The sequence below is a fragment of the Crocodylus siamensis genome, chromosome 9 (genome assembly GCF_052110815.1).
Source record: "Crocodylus siamensis isolate JL-2025a chromosome 9, ASM5211081v1, whole genome shotgun sequence".
Classification (NCBI taxonomy): Eukaryota; Metazoa; Chordata; order Crocodylia; family Crocodylidae; genus Crocodylus; species Crocodylus siamensis.
This window is the reverse complement of record NC_143403.1, coordinates 54,334,021-54,355,277: the sequence shown is the minus strand read 5'-3', so window position 1 is coordinate 54,355,277 and position 21,257 is coordinate 54,334,021. Positions and strand designations below refer to the sequence as shown.

Genomic DNA, 21,257 nt, shown 5'->3' with positions numbered 1-21,257 from the left:
CCTACTGCCTGTGGCCTCTGCATCAGACTGACTCTACATGCTGGATACAGCAGGGGTCGGGCTGTCTGTGGGCTCCATATTGACCAAACCTGGATCCAGCACGCAGGGCTGATGCGGCACAGGAAGAACATGGCCCATACTGGCCCCACACCATGCACAGCCCATGCCAGACAAGCTCTACTTATTGCATACAGCTCACAGGACTGGGGCCAACACCAGGCAGCACTGGGTGCCAGATGATACGACTCCACAGGCCATATCCAGTCCCTGGGCCATATCTTTGACATCCCTGTTCTACAGTATTACCTCAGGTGCCTTGTCATCCCACTCAGACCCTCAGTGAGGTCATGTTTTGTTTCTATGGCTGCCTGATTATGCTGGTTGGGGGAGAAGTGGGTGAGCTGCATTTCTCTGGTCCCTTCAAGTTTTGGCACATACATATAAAAGGCCTGTGGCTTCAAAGTCATCTGATACAGAGCAGGCGGCAGACAGACAGAACCATGGCAGCTGTGAACTGCCCAGACCTTAATAATGAAGCCTCAGGGGAAAACCTAAAAGTCTAATTATAATCAGCTCTGCTATGTATGCAAGGAGAGTGAGTGGGAGCACATGCTCAGGACATCCCTGTCTCTTGCACTCCTGCACCAGGGCTACACACCCTCGAGTACAATACCCCTGCAGATACTGGGAGCCTGGCCCAATAAGGCAGGTAAGTGTCCAGCTCCTGTTAAGCTCCTTGTGGGAAGTTCAGGTGCCTAACTGCCTTTTTTCAATCTGGTCCTTCTTTCCTGCAAGTGTGGAAGTCTGCAAGGCCCCCCGCCTGCCTGTAGCTCTCTTGGCTAGGGACAGAAGTTACACATAAATCGGTTTAAGTGATCAGAAACTGATTTAAACCTGTAACAGAACAGAAGTTCAGTCCACATAAACTGCTTTTAAAATGACCAGAACTGGTTTAAGATAAACCTGGCTGGCTGTAGTATCAAACATAACTGATCTAGGTCAAACCAGTTTATAGAACTTCTGTCTCAGATCCCTTCCTGGTTCAAGTTAATTCACAGTCCCCCAGTATCCCAGGATGCTTTGCAGACCTGGGCTATGCTGCCTGCTCCAGTGGGCCAGGGACTGCCTCAACCCTCTGCTCCTTAGGTTGCTTCCTGCCTGTGCCTGTCAACCCATAGAGCACTGGCAACACGAACAGGGCCTGAGATCAGCTGTGCACCCCTTGGAAGCACCAGCCATGAAACCAGAAGTGCCACCAGAAGTGCACTTCTGGTTTTCAATGTGCTGGGGGACCCCCCCCCGGTTGGTGATGGGCTGCTGGGGGAGCACCCCCCCTCGGTGATCTGGTGCCCTCCCAGACTCGGGAGGCACCAGTCATCTATACCATATAGACAGAGGGGCAGGAGAACAGACCCCCAGCCCTCTCTAGCCAGGGTCTGCACAGCACCTGGGGGGAGGGAAAGCCCCTGTAGTATCAGCTTTTCAGACCCTGGCAGCCCTCTCCCCTCCCCACTCCCCCTTTCTCACTGCTGATTGCTTCAGCGGCTGCCACAGGAGAGATGGAGAAGTCCTTCCAGCTGGCTGCCTGCCCATGCAGCCCAGCATGGAGGTACCAGGGAGCCCCCAATGTGGGAGGCTTCCCCCCATCCCAGGCCAGGGTCCCCCAGCCCTGGGCAGCCCGAGGGAGCAGAGGGAATTCTTCCTCTCCCAAACCTTGCCTTAAAACCTTGCTTTAGTCTCTGCTAGTCTCAGGCAGCTTGAGGAAGGGGAGGGAAATTCTGCTCCTCCACAGCCAGTCTTGCCTTAGTTGCTGTGAGTCTGAGGAAAAACTAATGCAGAGGAGCGAAGGAATTTCCCTCCACTCCTTGGGCTATCTCTGAGACTGTAGCAAATAAAGCAAACAGGTGGGGTTGGGAAGAATTCCCCTCAGCTCTTGGGGCTGCTGGAGAGCCCTGGGCTGGGGTGGGGGCAAGTCCTCCAAGGTGGGTGTTCCCTGGTACCCCCATACTGGGCTGCAGTAACCAGGTTAGACTAAGATTGGATCAATTCAGTCTCAGGCTTTCTGAATGTCTGTTCCTAGCCTTAGTGACCTTCTAACCACTGCAGTGCAGCTGTGCTGACCAGCCTGGTGCTTCAATGTGCAGGGGCTGTATGTGGGGCTGGGGGTGAGATGTGCAAGGAGAGTACCTGTTTCGTTTTCGCTTCTTTGAGCTTTTCTTCTTCTTTTTCTTCACAGGTGAGGGGCTGTACGATGGAGACCTGGGGATGGTGACAGCATATTAGTGCAAGGAATACTCACAAGGTGAAGTCGGAGTGTCTACAGGGGAGTACCCTGGGCCATGGCAGCGAGATGCACTGGCCCTTTTCAGCACAGTCAAATCCTTGCTTAGCCAGACTAGCTGAAACTCACCCCCACACTCATTGTGGAGCCTCACTGACTTTGCTGCAGTTCCCAGCCTGTGCACAGGAAAGCCCAGAAGCAGCAGAGAAAGCTGCAAGTTTGCACTGAACTGCTTGGGTAGAGCTAAGGCAGGTTGAATTGCAGAGCACTGCCAGATCTGTTGTAGCAGAGGCCCTTTTGGCTCTGGGTACTTGCACCTCACCCTGGACAGACAGAGGCACAGACAAGGGACACAAGCACCACTGCTTTGGAGTAACTAAACCCAGATTTTAGTTCATGATAAGAAGTGGACAAATGACTGTTTTTTCCATGCTGGCTACCTGCAGTCTGCACTTTCATGAACTTGCATTGAGCAAACATCTACCTGGGGATTAAATTGACTAGGCAAGAGGGAACACTACCAGTCCCCCAGTGTAAGTTACACCTTTTCCTGATGGGCAAATTTCCCTGTAGGTGGAGCAACTTACACCACTGCAAGGCTGTGTCATGTATCCGCTCCTTGTTTACTGCAAAATAAAGGCCTTCACTCCGTGGGAAATGTATTCTATGTCTATTCCATGACTTGCTAGTGTCACTTACTACTTAGGCTCCAGCACTGAGTAGCACAGAGCATAAGCTGGGCAGTGCTGACCGGAAGCTCTGGGGTGAAACGTGATGCTATTTCCAAGGTCACTGAAGCACTTGCCTCCCCCAAGGAACCGTGTTCTCTCTCCCATTATCATAGCTGTGGCTGGGCACATCCAAGCTTCCTCCACTCCCATGATCCCTTTAGCTTCCTCCTGTTCTCGACCTCAACGTGAGCCTGAACCTAACACTGCTGCAGCTGGAGTGTCTACGGGGGTACGGGGAGGTCACACCCTGAATCTTGGGTGTTAATGCCTGGCCTTGTGCTTCTGGGCCCTGCTCCTGGTAGAGCTAAAACTTCGAAGGACAAGGGGGCTGGGTGTGCAGGTTCCAATGCATCAGTTGAACTGAGGCAAGTCAGTGTGCACAGCAGCTGTTTGCACCAGGCTGGGCTCCAGGCATCGGCATTTCCAAGGGCATCAGCATTCACAGGCAGCACAAGAAGGGGAAGGCAGGACAACGATTTTCATAGCCCTCTCAGACCTACTTTTATCAGGGGCCTCTTGCCCTCTAGTGACTTGCTGTAATGTAACCTGGCCCTGGGTTCCTACCTGGTTTAACTGTGAGATGATGGGAGGGAAAGACATTAAGCAAGCCATTTCAGCAGGTGCTACAGCAGCTGACTCAGCTGGGTGGAATTTCCTGGTCAGGTTGCTGGGGCTGTGACAGCTTTGCATTGCTGCCACCTATAGGCCCTGAGTTTTCACACAGGGATTTTCCCTGAGCCCCAGGTTCTCCCCACGTGGGGTGTGTACGGAAGTGCTATGTGCGTTTTACAGCGCTGTAACTTAGAGCACTTTTTATCCCGCTGTAAAGTTGCAGTCCTCTTAAACATGACAGAAGTGCAGTGTTTGATGGGTGCGGGGTACCTCTGAGCCTCCCTGCACTTTCCAGGCTAGGAGGCAGGGGGCACTCCACAGCCTCCTGGGGCGTCTCCACTGGTCAGAAATTTGACTAGTGTACAGTAGTTGCCTGAAGTCCTGTAAGTTGCTAAAGTGCTGTAAAATACAGCGCTTCAAATGTAATGCCTCAGGGTCCTTGTACACGTGATGAAAATTGGCTGTTTTTGTGGTTTAGCTGCAACACACTGTATACATGCAGGGTTTTTTTAAGATTTAAATAAGTTTGCTACGTTGCAAACTAAACCACATCTGCATGTAGTTTAGATTGCAATGTAGCTATTTGTAAGGTTGCAGCCTTTGGCAGCTTGCCCCTCCATAGGGAGAGGCGAGCTGAAGGCAGAAGCAGTGAGGGGCCCAATTCTTTTTTTTTTTTTTTTTCACAGAGCCTGCCTCCTGTGGCCAAGAGGCAAGCTGCCAGCGGGCTGAGTGGCCCCTGAGCTGTGGAGGACCCTAGTCCTTCCTTCCATGGTGGCAGCATCCCTTGGGACTGCCCGGGCAGGCTGGGCGTGAGCGGGTGCTGCCCCAGCTCAGGCTCAGGGAACACTTGGATTGGGCTGGGTGCTGCCTGAGAGCTGGGGTAGCACTTGCCGGCTAGCCACCTGTCTGGGCGGCCCTGGGGGTGCAGCTGCTGTGGAGGGAAGGTCTGGGCTCAGGGCCCACCGGCAGCTCACCCCCTAGCCACGGGAGAGGCAGGCAGGCTTCATGAAAAAAAAAAAAAAGGAACAAACAGGCCCCTTGCCACTGGGCCGTGCAGTCCCTGAGCTGCGGGATGGCTGGGTCCTTTCCCCTGTGAAGGCAGTGCCCCCTGGGGCTGCCTGGGTGGGGTGCTAGCTGCACAGGTGCTCCCCAGCTCCCAGGCAGCACCCACTGGATCCAACTCTTCCCCAAGCCTGTGTGAGGAGCAGCAACTGGTGGTCCTCCAGTGTGCAGGCTCAGGGCAGAGGTGGATCTGGCGGGTGCTGCCTGCAAGTTGGGACAGCACCCGTGCAGCTAGCATCTTGCCTGGGTGGTCCTGGGGGGCACCGCCGCCACAGAGGAAAGGACCAGGCCTCCCTGCAGCGTAAGGGCTACACGGCCCAGTGGCAGCTTACATGGGCAGGCACCACTGAGGAAAAACAAGTAGCAAGGGGCCTGATCCTTTTTTATTTTCTGCAGAGCCTGCCTGTCTCTTCCACAGCTACGGGGCAAGCTGCCAGCAGGCCTTGAGCTGTGGGGGGCTCCGGACCTTCCCTCCACAGTGGCAGCACCTCCTGGACAGCACCTGCCCATTAGCAGCCCACCCAGACAGCCCCAGGAGGCACCACTGCCATGGAGGGAAGCACCAAGGCTCCCTGGAGATCAGCGGCAGCTTGACCCACCAGTAGCTCACCGCCCCAGCCACGGGAGAGGTGGGCAGGCACCATAATGGTGATGGAAGCTCCTAAATTGAAACGGTGGGTTTTTAATCATCACAATTAAAAACCTACCATTTCAATTTAAGGGACTAAACCCTCGTCACATCTAGAAGTGGCCTCATTTAACAAGAGTTAATTTAAAGCACTCCAACAATTTTTTGAAGTGCTGTAAAGCCATGCACTTCTGCTAAGTCATGGCAATAAAGCACTTTAAATGGTGAAAAATCAACTTCTGTACACACCTATAATTCTGCCCTGGAGCTCCTACTTTCAGGCCGGGGGTGTGAGACACCACCATGTGAATGGTGGTGTCGGTGGTGGAGGAGCCTCCATGGATCAGAAGTGCACCATGAAACTCCAAAGAGAGGGACTGAAGCTCGGGCTGAGGCCCTTAAGGTGTATTCTCTGCCCTTAGCTTTCAGAAACTCTCTTTGGAATATTCCTAGTATAGCAAAGAGGTCACTGTCATGCTCCCTAACTCCTTCCAACCAGGGGACCCAGGGCAGGACTGCTCCCTGTAGTTGGCTTTATAGTGTTTGGCCTGGACTAGACTGAAGGCTCAAAACACAGACTTCCCCAGATATCCCTATTCCTACCACCTGAGAGCTCACTGCCAGGAAGTCCAACATCAGCCTGCTTTTGGTTTCTCTCCATTTTCTTGTTTGACCTCCTGGCACCACACTTGCACTTCTCTTCCTTCCGCAGCACTACTACTCTCTTTCCTGTACAATCACACGCTCTCACCTAGCCTGCAGAAATTCTTCCTTTGACTAGAGTCTGAACCGCCTCCAGGCTGTGGTTTCCCTTCTTTCTGCACTTACCTCCTCCTCTTCTTACGTGTAGATTTCTTTTTCTTCTTCTTCCCCCTGGAGGGAGGTGGTGGCGTGCACTCCTCATGACCCAGGGAGCTGGAAAGAGAGAAGAAGAAAAAGGACCTTGGGTTGACTAGTGTCAGCCAATGCTGGTTTTGTCAATTCCCTGAATTCCCAGCTAGTCCGGATTGAGGGACATTTCCTGCAGCAGGGCTGTCCATGAAAGATTGGGTTTCATGGCAGATCTATAATGCAGGGTGAATGCTTAATTACCGTGTCATGAGTAATTTGGTCATGCTTTAAATTAACTGTCTCCTCTAAGGATTTAATGTAGATATAATGAGATAGCTGCTGTATGTTGCTCATATGCTAGTTGATTATTTAAAACATATTTCTTGAGGTTAACAACTCTAATAGATTTATAAGTTTTGTTACCCTCAGTAAATATGTTTTAAATAATTAATTGGCATTTAATTCGCATACAATAATTATTGCAACTAGATACATCTCTCTAAATTTAATAACAGAGTTAATGTATGTTAAAGAGCAATTGATTATAAAAAATATTTATTGAGGTGTTATGGTAATTTAATGAGATATATATCTCTTACACAGTTGTTAAACCTCAAAAATATGCTCCTATGAATTCATTTTTGAATATTTGGTGCATAAGCATATTGCATTTAAATTAAAAGCAAATACTGTAGTTAAATGAGGGTAGGACTCTTAGTTTAAAATGTGACAGTGATTTGTGGCTATTCTTCAACCAAAGCAAACAATCTTAAAAAATGGAGGAAATGGGTATAGGCTAGGGGATGGAGGAGGTGATAGGGCATCAGGACTCCTGGGTTGTATTCTTGGCTTTGATCTGGACTTCCCATGATACCTTAAGCAAGTCATAATGTACTGTGTGGAGCAGATCCAAACCAACACTGAGAGGACTGGAAAATATCACATTGATACAAGCCAGATTTCATTATCTCAGCCTCCCACTGAAGTTAACAGGAATTGTGGAGTGTCAAAACCTCTGAAAAGCAGCTTCCAAGGTGTCTTTATTTGGGAAGCCTGCAATGGTGGCACCTAAAATTAGTAGATCCCTTTGAAAAGACAGGCTTTGGTGTGTCTTTGCCGTGTGTTCCCCATTTACAAAATGAGAAGACAGGTACTGAAGGGATGGTGTGCGGTTTAGGCCAGGTCTGTAGAGTAATACTAGGGCCTCATAGCTGCAAAGTGATCCTTGGGGGTTGCACATACCCAGCAAAAATGTACTCTGCACCAGTTTCACACAACACCCATGGGAGCAAAATAAACTGCACTGGTAAAAGCAGTTCAGCTGGTAAAATTGTGTCTGCACTGGGACTTCCTGTGGTCCAGCTGTGATGGGCAGAAATTCTCCCTGCCCAAGACAGGTCCAACGGATCAAGCAAACTGTTGTTATTATTCAGAAAGTTCTTGGGGGAGCATAAACTAAAGAAACCAGATTAGAATAAAGAAGAGCAGACCTGGAGAAAGGCTACTTGTTATTACCCATGCAACTCTCTATGGCATCAAGACATTTCACCTGACAGGGCTGTGGGTAGGGCTGGCTCCTGCTATTTTGCTCGTCTGGGCAAATTACATTTTGCTGCTCCTTCCCCCATTTGCAGAGCTAACTACACTAGCATATCCAGAACTGCAGATCATTAGGTGGCTCAAGAAATGCCTCCCTCATATCTTGCCAGTCAGGTGGCTGCCCAGTTGGCCTCTAGCATGGGCTGGCCCTGGCTGTGGGAAGGAAGGGCTGACCTGCAGTTGTCACTAACTCCTATTCAGGATTTTCCGTACACTGAAGAGGGCCCAGCACAGACATAGTCTTGTCTAGGGTTTGAATTACTATCAAAATTACACTCCTGTAAAAAGCCAATTGTGTAGTGCTTTTAATACACTTTTTTATTGCCCTACAAAACTAAACTTTATGCTAATACTTTGGTCATGAACCGTGAATAACTGAACAGCACAGTATTTCTGAAACAGTTGAAAAAAGGCTTTATAATCAGGACTCAAGCAGTAAACGTGTAACAAGCAGAATGCCGCTCCCTCCCCTTCCACAGAGCTAGCTGCTCACTAATTTATTTTAACAAGGGGAATGAGCCCCATCAGGGAAGGATTACTGAGAGATTCCTACCAGGATCAAGTCAGCATCAGTCTTATGCTTCCAAAGCAGCCAGATGGGTCACAACTTTAAAGAGGCTGGTTCTGCCACTCATCTACATGACATTGAGCCCCCAGCAGGAGGGCAGTTTGTGGCCAAGGTGTACGCCAGATGCAGGAGATCTCTGTTCAGTTCTTGGCTTTATCTGTATGTATGTGGGCAGTCATTTAATTCTCCAGACCTCATTTCCCAGGGCTAGTACCACCCTTTCTTTTCTAGTTACATTACAAATCTTTTAGGTCAGGACCTATCTCTCACCCAGGGTTTGTGATCTTGGGAGCCCTACCAGGCTCTGTTGAATAGATCAGAGAAGTCCAGCATGCTGCAGGGCAAGGCGCTGCTCAGCAGGCATGAGACTGGGCGAGTCTCAGCCTAACCCAACTTCAAAGCAAACTATCCAGCACAGGTTCACAGCACTATGACAGAAGAGAAAGGGCACAAACTGTCTGATTTCACCCTGCCTGAAGTGATGTTGCCACAGCTCCCTAGTGCAAGAACCAGCAGACTTACAGCAGGAACCAGCAGACTTACAGCACCCCTTTGAAATGGGGCCACCAGCCACAACAGTAAGGTCTGGCGTATATTGACTGTCCCTCAACAGCACTCTCCCCTTCAGAACAGGGAACAGAAGATGCCATGTCCAATGCGACTGCAAGTACATTCAGCCCCTTTGCTCCTGTGACAAATGCCCTGGCCACTGGGATAAAGCTGGGAACTTGGGTTAAGCTAGGAACAGCAACTGGGAATGGCCAGGCCCAGGCTCTCATAGAGGACTGGGGAGGTGGTGCTGCCAGGTGCATGATGCATTCCATGTCGGGACATCTGCTTTAATGCGGCCTCTGGCAATAAGGTGCTTATTATTTGTTAAGCACAAACACAGGCAGCTGTGTTTATCTTGTAGGGCTTACAGTCCAGCTACACAACATGACACACCTAGGAGGCCCAAAGGCTTGATGTTTTATTGGCGTAGTTTAACCATCTTGGGTTCCAAGTAAGTGGAGGGCTTGGAGGAAAAAGGAACAGAGGGTCTTTGAGGTTGCACCCCCTTCCTGATATATTTGATAGCCTGCCTCCCTGCCCTTCATCAGCAGCTGCATAAAACTAAAGCAGTAACACACAGCCTAAGACCAGAGGAGAGATCAAAAGCATCTAAAAAAGGACCTAGGAACAGGAGCAGAATGTGCATCAACTCCATGTCATTCTAAGACACATTCTCTGTCACCAGCCTTTCGCAGTACATTCTCCGGCAACCAAGGTCAGCAGATGGATTCTAGATTCATACCGACATAATAGGGAACAAAATCTGTCCCATTCACTTCAAACCACTTGTGCTTTTGAACATGATTATGGGTCAATGTACTGCTTTTTTCCAGGCTGAGAGACCAGCTCTGTACACGTCAGTGAACATCAAGTCGTTCCTCTCTTGCTCAACAAAGTGGGGAATGGAGCCTCCTCCTCTGATTAGCACTTAAATATTTCCTCTTTTGCTTTTTCCTCTCAAGTATTCAAATCTCCAGCGGAATATTTGGTAGGAGATCTACTACACTGCATTTCTGATAGTGGGCTTGATGGGCCTTTTATCTGCGCTAAGGTAAAAAAAAAAGTCTTTTTGAGGAAGACTGTAATTTTTCTTTAAAATCACACATCAGTCTCAGTACAGAGGCATGGGGGCTTTTTGTCAGCCTTGAAAGCTAATTTCCCCCAGGCTGTCCTGCGTGAATTGTGGGATGCTGTGCTCAGACTGGTTCACTCCTGGTTTGCTCCCCCATTATATTTTCCCCATTAGTTTGCTCCCCTTTAATCAGTCTATGACAGTTTTCTACAAGCAAAGGCCCACCTGGTGCTTTCAGGGACAGAGTTGTATTTTTGATCAAAACACTACAGAACAAGACCAAACCTTAACAAGCTTTCCAGGCAGCTCATGGGAGGTTGTTCCAACATACTGTGTTTGCTCTGCCTCCCAAAACAGCTGCCACCCCTGCCAATAGGCAGCTCCTTAGAAATGGAAAGCTGCAGGACTGTAGAACAGCCACCGCCCTTACATCTGGACCCTCTGCCACATCTGTAATAACCATGCCCAAGCCAGAGAATTTCATCTGGTTCTGCTGTACTGAGCCTACTACCATGGTCTTCCTCCTGTGAGGTTTATTGTAAAGTTCCAATTGCTTTTCAATGGAAAGAAATCCTCTTTTGCTTCAGGGCACAAGGCATCCCCTGCTTGCCAGGAGATAAGCAACAACTTTGTGACAAGACTTTCTGCAATAACTTCTTCTAGGGCTTCTTGTCTCTCCCTCTGTAGCATCGTGGGGGGCAAGGCACGGCTGTTTTCAGAATAGGAGGGGTGAAAGGGAGCAGAGGGGAGCTCGCTCTAGGGTTCCCCAACAGGCACTGGAGAGTGGGGTGAGTGAACTGGAGCCCCTCTACCTTGGGGGAAGGGGAGGGGGCAATACACCTGCCCCACCATCCAGCAGGGGATGAAAAAACCCCAGACCAAACTCCCTCTGCTTTCTTTCCCACCTCCCATTCTGAAAACAGCAACAGGCTGGGAGTCAGCACAGACACAAGTTACAGAAGTTGCTGTTTTGAAATGTCTTCATCTGAACCGTCATGCAATGAGGGTTCAGATTTTCACCTGATCAGCTAATTTTGAAGCTATCCGCAGCTGTGCACTTCTGTTTGGTCACAGCTATAGACCACTCTCTGTGGCCAGATCAGGTGAAAATTGTCACTTCTGTCTCTGTCCAGAGACTACATAGAGGAGAAATGTTTCTATTCCCACTGCACAGAAAGCAGGATGAGATGGAGAGGCTGTCAAAGACCACCCAAAAGGTCTGTAGCAGGCCATGGAACTGAGTCCCAATCACTTGGATTCCCACTTGTCTTGCCCACCAGGCCATCCCTCCTCTTGTCTTCTCTGCCTTTCCAAGTATGCTTTACTGATCCTTTAAATACTGATTTACTTCAGTAAGTGCTGTGGCTACTCAGTACCTCTGAAAACATGACTATGCAGTCCTTGGCCCTTTTTGCTGCTTTCTGACAGCTTATTCAGACGACCTTCAGCTCAGGCACCCCACCCCTCACAGCCCATAGGACAACAGGAAAACAAGCATTTAACCTCCAGCCCTGCCAGCAGATTCATGCAGAGCGTCTCTCAGTTTCTGCCGATAACTTCTTTTGTCTTTAATGCAGAAACTTTCTCCCTGAGCTGGTTGGGCTTTAATTGTTTCCCTTCGATTGTAATCAAAGTCTAATTAAAAATACACTTTAGATTATTGTACTGGTTCGCCTGAAATCTAAAGATATGAAATGTGTTTTCTTTCTCTTCTAGCTTTAACCAACCAGATAGGCTTTAATCCTGGAGATAATTTAACAGGCAGGGTTCAGAAAGTCTAGGTACTTCATTTATAAACTTTTGATTCATTTTCCTCTGTTCAAGCCTCCAGAGACTAAAGATGAACCGGTAATAAACTGCCCCTCTACCATCACAAGCCCTGCATTGTTGGGCTGTGATTGCGGGGAGGGTGGAAGGGAACCTCTTCTGTTATGGCAACTCTAAACTACCATCACCACCACCCAACATGGGGCACTGGGATGCCATGTGCAAACCAGTTGGCAATGGTGGCCAGCCAGGTCATGCTCACAAACAACAGATTGAATACCATTTACTTAAGTACCCATCTCAGGCAGACACTTGAAAACTCAGCCCAGGGAATTCACAGTATGTGGGGACTGCAGTGATGCTAGGAGTTCAGCAGAAGATGCCATTGTTAACAAGCAGGAGAATGAAGTGCCCTCCATGCTGAAATGGGGCTAAGTTAATAAACTCGCTCACTTAAAAGCAGGTATGAAGCCATCATGACCACAGTGGGCTAGTGGCCCAGGGTGGATGCCAAGGGGGAAGCTCAACTAGACAAATTAATCTAAATTAAACTTGAAAAATGGACTAATTAAACTCTATGAAATCCCTGTGTGGACACACTTACAAGAATTAAAATGGGCTTAGCTCTGAATGAGTGTCCACACAGGGATTTAATGAAGTTTAATTAATCAATTTTAAATTCATACTTTCAGGTAATTTGGATTAACTTCCCTGAATGCCCCTAAAGACAAGTCCCTTAGACTCCTGTGTACAACTGAATGAAAACTGCAAAATATGAGACTCCCTGCAGGGATGGATTGGAGCATTAGAAAGAGAGCTTTGCATACCCTCTCTCACGCAAACCACGCCCTTGTATTTCCGATCGCTTTGAGAAAGGACATCAGGTGCTGGGATCTTACCTGCGTGATCTGTGGTGAGTATTCTCTCTGCGGTCCTTTCCTTTCACACAGCCATTGGTTTTGGAGGCCTCCTGAGCAAGGTTTCCACTTGACTTTTCCGAGCGTCTGTCCTCTGTTGGGTATGACAGGTAGTTTGTTGTCTCGCTGCTGGGTAACAGATCAGAGACACAAAACAATGCAGGATCATCCTTTCTAGTGGTCACATTCTTTGAATTATTACCATGATCATTTTTTCTGTCCTAGTAGTGCTTCAAGGCCCCATCTGCAAGCATTGTGCTAGGCAAGATGTCAATGAATAATGTGCCAGAGAGCTTACAATCTCAGTCACCAATATATGATGGTGGGGAGGCTTTCCTTCTACAGGCAGTAGCTGAGACCCAACCAGAAGCAATGACTTGCCTAAAGTCTCACAGGAAGAGACATGAATTGAATGACCTCTGACTTCTAAGCCCAAGCTTAAGACTAACTGCAGGACTGCTGGCTCAGGACAGAATATAAGACCATATATAAGACCTATGCTCTGTCAGAGAGGTGACAACATTGTAGAAAAGAGGCTCAGCAGGCTCTGGGCAAATTATTGTTTTGAACATTTTTCTTTGCAATACAGCTCTGGGGCTCAGGCTATTCAGAAAGCCAGCAACATAATAGAAGCTTAAGAAGAGAAGGTGGTGGGACGCCACAAAGCAGTGCCTCGCTTTCCGGAAGGGTTTTGACACTGTCTCTCACCCTGTTTTCATTAAGAAACTGGGGGGCTGTGGTGTAGACACCCACACAGTCAAATGGGTCACCAACTGGCTGGAGGGCCGCACCCAGAGGGTGGTAGTGGATGGGTCCTTCTCAACCTGGAAGGACGTGGGCAGTGGGGTCCCCAGGGCTCGGTCCTTGGGCCCGCACTGTTCAACATCTTCATCAGTGATTTGGACGAGGGGGTAAAAAGCACCCTGTTCAAATTTGCTGATGACACTAAGATGTGGGGGGACGTGGGCACACTGGAAGGATGCAACAGGCTACAATCAGACCTAGACAGGTTACAAGGGTGGGCAGATGAGAATAGGATGGGTTTCAACACAGACAAGTGCAAGGTGATACACCTCGGGAGGAACAACTGGCACCACACCTACAGGTTGGGGAACTCCACTCTTGTCAGCACGGAGGTGGAAAAGGTTCTTGGGGTCATCATTGACTCCAAGATGAACATGGGCCGGCAGTGTGGGGATGCAGTCAGGAAGGCCAACCTCACCTTGTCATGCATCCACAGATGCATCTCGAGCAGGTCCAAAGAAGTGATCCTCCCCCCCATGCGGCACTGGTCAGGCCGCAGCTGGAGTACTGTGTCCAGTTCTGGGTGCCGCACTTCAAGAGGGATGTGGACAGCATGGAGAGGGTCCAGAGGAGGGCCATTCGTATGATCAGGGGACAACAGGGCAGGCCCTATGAGGAGAGGCTACGGGACCTGAACCTGTTCAGCCTCCAAAAGAGAAGAGAGTGGCCTGTTATAAACTAGTCAGGGGGGATCAGCAGGCATTGGGGGAGTCACTGTTCCCCCGAGCACCGCCAGGAGTGACCAGGAATAACGGTCACAAGCTGGCAGAGGGTAGGTTTGGGTTAGATATCAGGAGGCACTGCTTCACGGTCAGGGCGGCTAGGGTTTGGAACCAGCTTCCAAGAGAAGTGGTGCTGGCTCCTATCCTGGGGGGTTTTAAAAGAAGGTTGGATGAACATCTTGCTGGGGTTGTTTGACCCCAGTACTCTTTCCTGCCATGGCGGGGGGTCGGACTAGATGATCTGCTCAGGTCCCTTCCAACCCTACTAACTATGAAACTATGAAACAGTTCACAGAAGGAAGCAGGAACCACTTCATCCAATAAAAGTAACAAGGGGATTTGTAGGCAAAGAGAACTATTTTCCCATTCTCTTTGGTGTCACAGGAAACAGCCACAGTTCAAACTAGACTCAAGAAGACCCTGGTTTGAAGTCTGGTTGTGATGTAACATAGGCACACTTCAATCTAGCTTCACATAAGAGGGGCCACAACCATTTAGAAACCAAGGTGGGAGGCTGCAGCTGATGACAGCTCATTTAACAGGTAAGGTATGAAGGAAAGAAAAAGGAAAAGAAAAGGCCAATGATTCCCCAGTGCTGTAGCTCTAAGGCTACACAGAGATCTTTGGCTTAACCCCAGTCAATGAGCTGCTGACTTTCAGTCCAATTTCCACTGGCTTCAGACTGCACTAGCCAAACTGCCCTACTGTAGACCAGCCACAATATGCTGCTTTCATTTGCTGAGTGCAGCTGTTCTTTTTCTTCCTGGCAGTGCCTCCTCCTCAACTTCTCCCCCCAGGGCACAAGATGAATAGTTTTCCTACTTCTGAGACCAGCACCTTTGGCAGCGCTAGAGAGTAGCTTGGCTGGCACCCCCTTTGTCTTTACCTAGAGGTCTTTTCTGAGACCAGCAATGTGAAAAGCACAGTTTAATGGTACAAACAGGTCCCACAAAGGAAGAGGGACCAGACCTAGGTCAGTTCCAGGAGGGGAGAGACTGCCCTGACTGGGACAGTCCAGCAGTGGATTGTTTTTGGTTTAAATGCCTGCCCTGACTTCATTTAATCTGAAAGCTATGGTTAAATCTGGAAGGAAGAAAACCCTCCTGCCTGGAGAGCTCTTCCTCTCCTGGCTTCTGGTTTTGTGGGGCTGGCAGGCAGACTCAAACCAGAAGCTTTCAAGTGGCTTTGGCTCAGTGGTATAGTAGGATGGCTGGAGCTCCCGGGCGAGGGGAAGGTGGGGAGTTAGTTGAGATCAATACAACAATTATACTAAATGCAGCCAATAAGACAGGTGCCCTTTGATTTGGTCTTTTATGGCATATCTGCCTTTCCAAGACCAAACCCCCTGTTTCAGAGGCTGATTCTGAGTGTCAACTTACATGACAATAAGGAACATATTACCCAAAACCTATCATTGTAATTGGCACTGACCAGCTAACTATCAGCAGAAAGGTTCCTGGAAGCAAAGATGATCTCTCCAACTGGAGATAAGCCAGTGTGGGGAAGCTTGCTCTGCCACTGCCTCACACTGCCCATTCAATAATAATTAGAAGAGTTCAGCTGTGGGGCTCTCAGGCCAGTACCTGATCAGTTTGAGAGAAATCTGATCATTTAATAACATGGGTCTGGGGCTGAGATTTTGTACTGAGACAAGAGGACATTCTCCTGTGTGTAACTGAGTTACACATGGAAAAGTTTGGCCTCAGGCATATTTGTATGCAAGTTAACCTATTATAAACTAATGCACTGTTCTTTGCTGTCAGCCAAAGGACAATTGTTCTTCTAGACTCAGGAAGGCAGCTGCCTTGGGCAGCATGGTGCCAGTAGAAATCAAGGTCAAGTAGATGACCAAAGTCCATCAGCGGCCACCTTTTTCTTGAACAGTTCCACATCTCTGATGCCAGTTTAATCAAGCAAGGTGACTGCCACTTGGTCATCAGGTGTTACAGAAGGGAATGTGGCTTGTCACATTTCTCATAGCTAAGGAAAAAAAGCAGAAGAAAGAGCAAATATTCTGCTGCATCAGTATAAATAGCTGCCTCCTTTCAGCTCCCTAATGAACTCTTTGCATCACAGAATCAGACAAGATATGGTCAGACAGTTCCCAGGGCCTGTCAGCAATTTGGAGCTTACAATTTACATCTGACATAACCATAACTGAATGCAGGTCATAACTTTCCCTTCCCACCTTTCCTCACTCATGCCTTATCTTTGTTTTCCTAACTGCCAGAGGACTTTGATTTGCAGCCTGTCTATATGCTCCTGGATTTATTTTGACTTAATTGGGAATAGGACTGAACTCAGAACATGGCAGCCATTTTAATGACATACTTGCACAAGAGCAATGGAAGCGTGGAGGGTACTCAAGAAAGAGGGCTGAGTTCAAGCTACCTTACCACTGCTGCCACAAACTAAGCATCTCAACTCTATTCAGACTCGCTTCTACACAGCCCATCCTATGGGACACACAGTCAACTGCTGTAGCTCTAGGCCAAAAAAGTACATGTTTTTAAAGTTATCACAATCTAGTTGGAAAATCTTTTGCATTCTAGACACAAAGCCAAAACCTACTCTCTGGCTACCAATGTATTTTAAACTCTTCCCAGTTGTCAACATTTAGGTAAGACAGAAACTTTGCTGTTGGGTAGAGCCTACAGCAGCAGAAGAGTCCATTTGAAACAGGGGTGAAATCAAGTAAAAATCAGATAGTTTTTGTGTCTTGTCAAAGACCAAAAAGCTCAGGGAATTTTGTAACTCTGTACAATGCAGCTTCACTTCAAGGAAACTGTGAATGCCGCATGACTTTGGATGGAAACCATGCGAAACTCAGTGGCTCTAAGTAATGTATAGAGGAGCTCTATGGCATTGTCCCACAAGCCTCATGTACCCACCGTAATTGTCTAATTGACCCCCCAGAGGAGCAAAAGGGGTGGCCTTTTACATATCCTGTGTCTGCTGAAATAGAATGGAACCTAGGGGAATATTCACTCCTTGGCTTCCTTGGAGACCCAAGAAGGGAAGTCAGCTTGGAAGAACTGATGAATCAGTACCTCCACCCTGTGCTTGGCTTGGTCTCTTCCCTGCCCAATCCTGCCCCATCTGCCAGGGGTATGCCATCCAAATGTACTCATGGAGGGCGATTCAGGGAGATGCACATGTACTCTAGACAGACTGTTTGCCATTGGACTGCACTGGTGGGAGCAAGCAGGCCCCACCATTCACAGCTCTGTACTGTTGATGACAGAGATGGTGCACAGACAAACAGGAAACCACAGTGAAAGGTAGGGAACCACACTGGCTTAAAGTCCATAAGAAACACCAGGGTTTGGAGAGGGGGAGAAGGAGGAGTTTTGCATTTGCCAAATTAAACACTCCAAAGAAAAGAAAATGGATTTTCAGGCCCATGGGGTGTTTATTTCAAGGAGCAAAAATATTAACAGAAAGCTGTAAACCATACCTGACAGGGTTGCCTTAACCATGGCTGTATTTGTATGACCTGTAGCATTATTTAGATAAATAAAAGAAGCTTATAAACTTTCCTGCTTGATCTGGATGCATGAGAAATGACTGTAGGGAAACTGACCCAAAATGAGAGCAGTGACCAGGCTGGTGACCAGGTTCTTATGCACACATGTGGTCAAAATCTTCAGTGCAGTCTGGCTATGAAATACAATTGACTAGGATGCCTGGTTGGGAGTAATACTGAAGGTGTCTTTGGCCACAATCAGCTGCTTTAGGTTGATCAGTAAGGCTGATTGGATCACAGAGCAAGAAACCCCAAACTCTTTGACATATAAATCTCCTATAATAGAGTTCTTTGGTCCTGATCCTTGAAGGCTATTGCTTTCAGTTAAAAGATTCTCCTTGCCTTCCATGGGCTTTGCAGCAAGCCTTCAAATAGTATCCTATTGAATGCAAACAACTGAACTTTTGAGACCCAGAAATCTTTATCATTAACTCCAGCCCCACACCCTTTTTGCTGAAGAGGAGGTGAAGAAAAAGAACCTTTCCCTCAGGTTGTAAAGGGGCAATGGAGCCACTGCCGCAGCATCTGCCGCTGCCATGTCCCCGTATTCCACAAGGGCTGGTGGCTGGAAGAGTTGCATTGGCTGAGTTATATAGCCCTGACACGGAGATTTACAAGGAAGATGATGGCATATGTGCATGGGCAGTGGACTGGAGAATGACTGTCCAATACTGCCAAGTCATTTGTGCCCCTGTGTGTCCCCTGCTCCTATTACAGGAATATATAGTAAATACTGTGTTGTTTAGGACTCATGCTGGGCCCAAGGTGCTTGAAAGTGATCCTCTTCATTCAGTCAGGCAATTCCAGCTGAATTCACTGAACAAATCAAGTGCCCTGAACTGCTTTTCTCTTAGTCTCCCAGCAGCTAACCCACTTACAGGTACACTTCCTAACTGTGCAAATGTGAAGGATGGAAAAAGGAGGTCATGGTCTGCACTTGGGAAACGCTGTTCCCACCCAAGTCTCATCTGTGGAGCATTCCCCTTCAGTGGAAAGGCAGTCCCGTAGTTCAGAGGGCTGGATGCGGGTGGAGTGAGAGTCCAGGCTGTGCGAGAGAGGCGAGGGCAGACATACGACAGTTAAGCCCAGCACTTCATTTACCTGCAGAACCTGCTGAGGAAACTGGGGGGGGTTGAGGTTTGACTTCTCCAGACAGTACTGCCAACTCTTGTGATTTTTTGATGAGTCCTGTGATGTTTTTCTTTTAAACCCCAGCTCCTGCAGGCATGCAGTACAGTAAGAACTCAGTTTTCATGGTAGAAATTAAGTTCTCTGCCATCACAAGTGCTGAGAAAAGCTGGAAAACATGATCTAGTGAAGGAGATGGCAACAGGCAGCCCTGATATGTCTCTCTGTGCAACTGGATCCGGCCTGTGGATCCAGTGGGGCTTGGCAGCTTTCCACCAGTGGGGTGCTTTGCTTGCATCCATACCAGGGCTGAGTAGCTGGGAGCTGTGCCCGTTCCGCAGCTAGGGGGTGGGAATAAGCAGTGGCAGGAAAAGCTGTGACAACAGTGGCCTGGTTGGAACAGTGGCCCGCCTCCGTCTGCAGCCAAGTTGTTCAGCATGTGGCTCCAAAAAGTTGCCAGCTGCTGATCTAAGGCCTTTCTTGAGGCTCACAGAAACAGAAGGCAAAGTAAAAACAACTCCAGATTTACTGTGTGTGTGTGCGCATGCGCGTGCGCAAGTGTGAGTTACTTGTAAGCCAATTTATAATGATTTTTGGATGCACAAACCATGTTTTGTGAATGTTTGGCCTTCGCAGTATTGGTGCTGTCCCTTTAAGATCTCACCCCTGGCCACCCTCAAGCTCTGTGACCTATTGTCCCCAGTAGAAAGTTGGTTTTGAAAGCTGGGAGGATGAGGACTCTAATTCAAATCAATTCCTCCATCAAGAAAGAGGGAGGAGGCTGAAAGGCTGGTGCTATCCCAGCTCCTAGCTGGGTAATTTATGATGGGCTTGAAAAGCCAATAAGTACTGCAGCTCTTTATTTGTAGAGGCTGTATGCATCAGTTGTACCTGCACTGCCAGGCAGCCTGTATCCAGCAGCCTGATCCCAGGCCTGTGTGCATAGCCCATGTGTGGGTTCAGCGGATACCTGATCTCCCGGTTCTGAGCAGGGCAAAAGGGGAGGGCAGAGCAGTGTAACGCCATTCAGCTGTCAGTGGCAGCTGCAGCACATGGTGCTGTAAAACACCTGGTAATAAAAATTGGGTCACTGTTGGCAGCATGCTGGTCAGGCCTGTGGGATGTCTCAGCAAAGAGTGGAAAAGGTGACTGAAAGTAACACCATCCACAGCAGGTGTCTGTAGATGTGCAGGGAGGCTGCTCTGATTTGCTATAATTACAGTGTGTCAGAGCCGACTCAATTGAGTCTGCTGGAGCGTGCTAATTAGCATGCTCCAGCAGCCTCCACATCTCATGTATCAGTGTCTCTGTACTTGAAAACGGTGGTGGGAGTGCTTTAACTAAAGCTTGTTTGACGAGCTTTAGTTAAAGCGCCCCTGCTGCCATTTTGAAGTACAGGGACACCGATGCACGAGGTGCTGTGGGTGCTTTAATTAAAGCAACTCTTGGATCCACTCTGATTAAAGCACCCGCAACCCCTGCTGAAGCATGTGTTAAAACACCCCAGGAAACCAACAAGGAGAAAGTGGGAAGGGGGAGAGGGATGGGGCAGCGGTGAGGTCAAACAGCAATGTGGCCAGCTGCTGGGAACTGATTCTTGGCATCTTGATGATTAGGCCCCCAAAATGTGCATCCTATGTTGGGATGGCTCTGCCTTCCACTACAGCTGCCTGTTTTTTCCCCCCAGTACAAGCATTTATTCATTTGAAAAGACAGTGTTGTCTAAATTTTCAAACCTCTAACGAAAGAAAATGTAAAAAATTTTTTTGATTCAATAGGAACACTTCTCTCTTTTTTTCATTCTACAATTCATTTTCCTTCTTTTTCTCATAGGGAGGAAAAAGGAGAAAGAAAACCTCACTTTTTAAAACATTGCATTTTGATGAAAAAGATTTTTCTTGGGAGAATTACAGAAAACATTATTTTTTAAATTGCACCTGGAACATGGCAACCAATCTCCATCCAGCCCTACAAGCTAGCTAGTTTGTAAGCAGAGCAGGGGTGAGACTCCAAAAAAGAGATGGTGTTAAACAGGTAACATCAGCTGACACCACAGGAACTGTTCACTGGATCAAGCCCGTGGACCATCTAGTCCAGATTCCAGCTGAGGCCAGAAGACAATTCCAGAGGAAGGTGCAAGTATCTGCAGTTGATGGATATGGAATAACTTGGCTCACAAGTCTCATCCTGATTTGGGGTCCCTAGAACCAGGCCTGGCCCCTAGAGTTCCCCTGTCCTGGGAAGGAGGTCCCGAGCAGCAGGCACAAACTGACATTGGGAGGAGAAGAACCTGGATGAAGACCCATGATTTCCCGGAGTGGGCATCGGCGGTGGGGAAACAGCCTTCACAGAAACGGACCCAAGCTGGATGATATGTGCACAGCACCCTACCTCTATGACATGCAGCACATGCAGTGCTGCTTTATGGCTGGTATATGAAAAACACCAAGAAGTGAT

The 21,257-nt window shown here is 48.4% G+C and overlaps 1 protein-coding gene across 1 annotated transcript in view; it reads right to left on the bottom strand.

Annotated features, from left to right (window-relative positions):
* SRRM4 (serine/arginine repetitive matrix 4) overlaps positions 1 to 21,257 on the bottom strand; it is a 131,868-nt gene that overhangs the window by 29,114 nt on the left and 81,497 nt on the right. The window contains exons 2-4 of the mRNA XM_090063172.1: positions 12,603 to 12,749; positions 6,143 to 6,229; positions 2,188 to 2,259 (exon numbers count right to left, since the gene is read on the bottom strand). Coding sequence (XP_089919298.1) covers positions 2,188 to 2,259; positions 6,143 to 6,229; positions 12,603 to 12,749 — 306 coding nt within the window. The remainder of the gene's footprint in view (positions 1 to 2,187; positions 2,260 to 6,142; positions 6,230 to 12,602; positions 12,750 to 21,257) is intronic.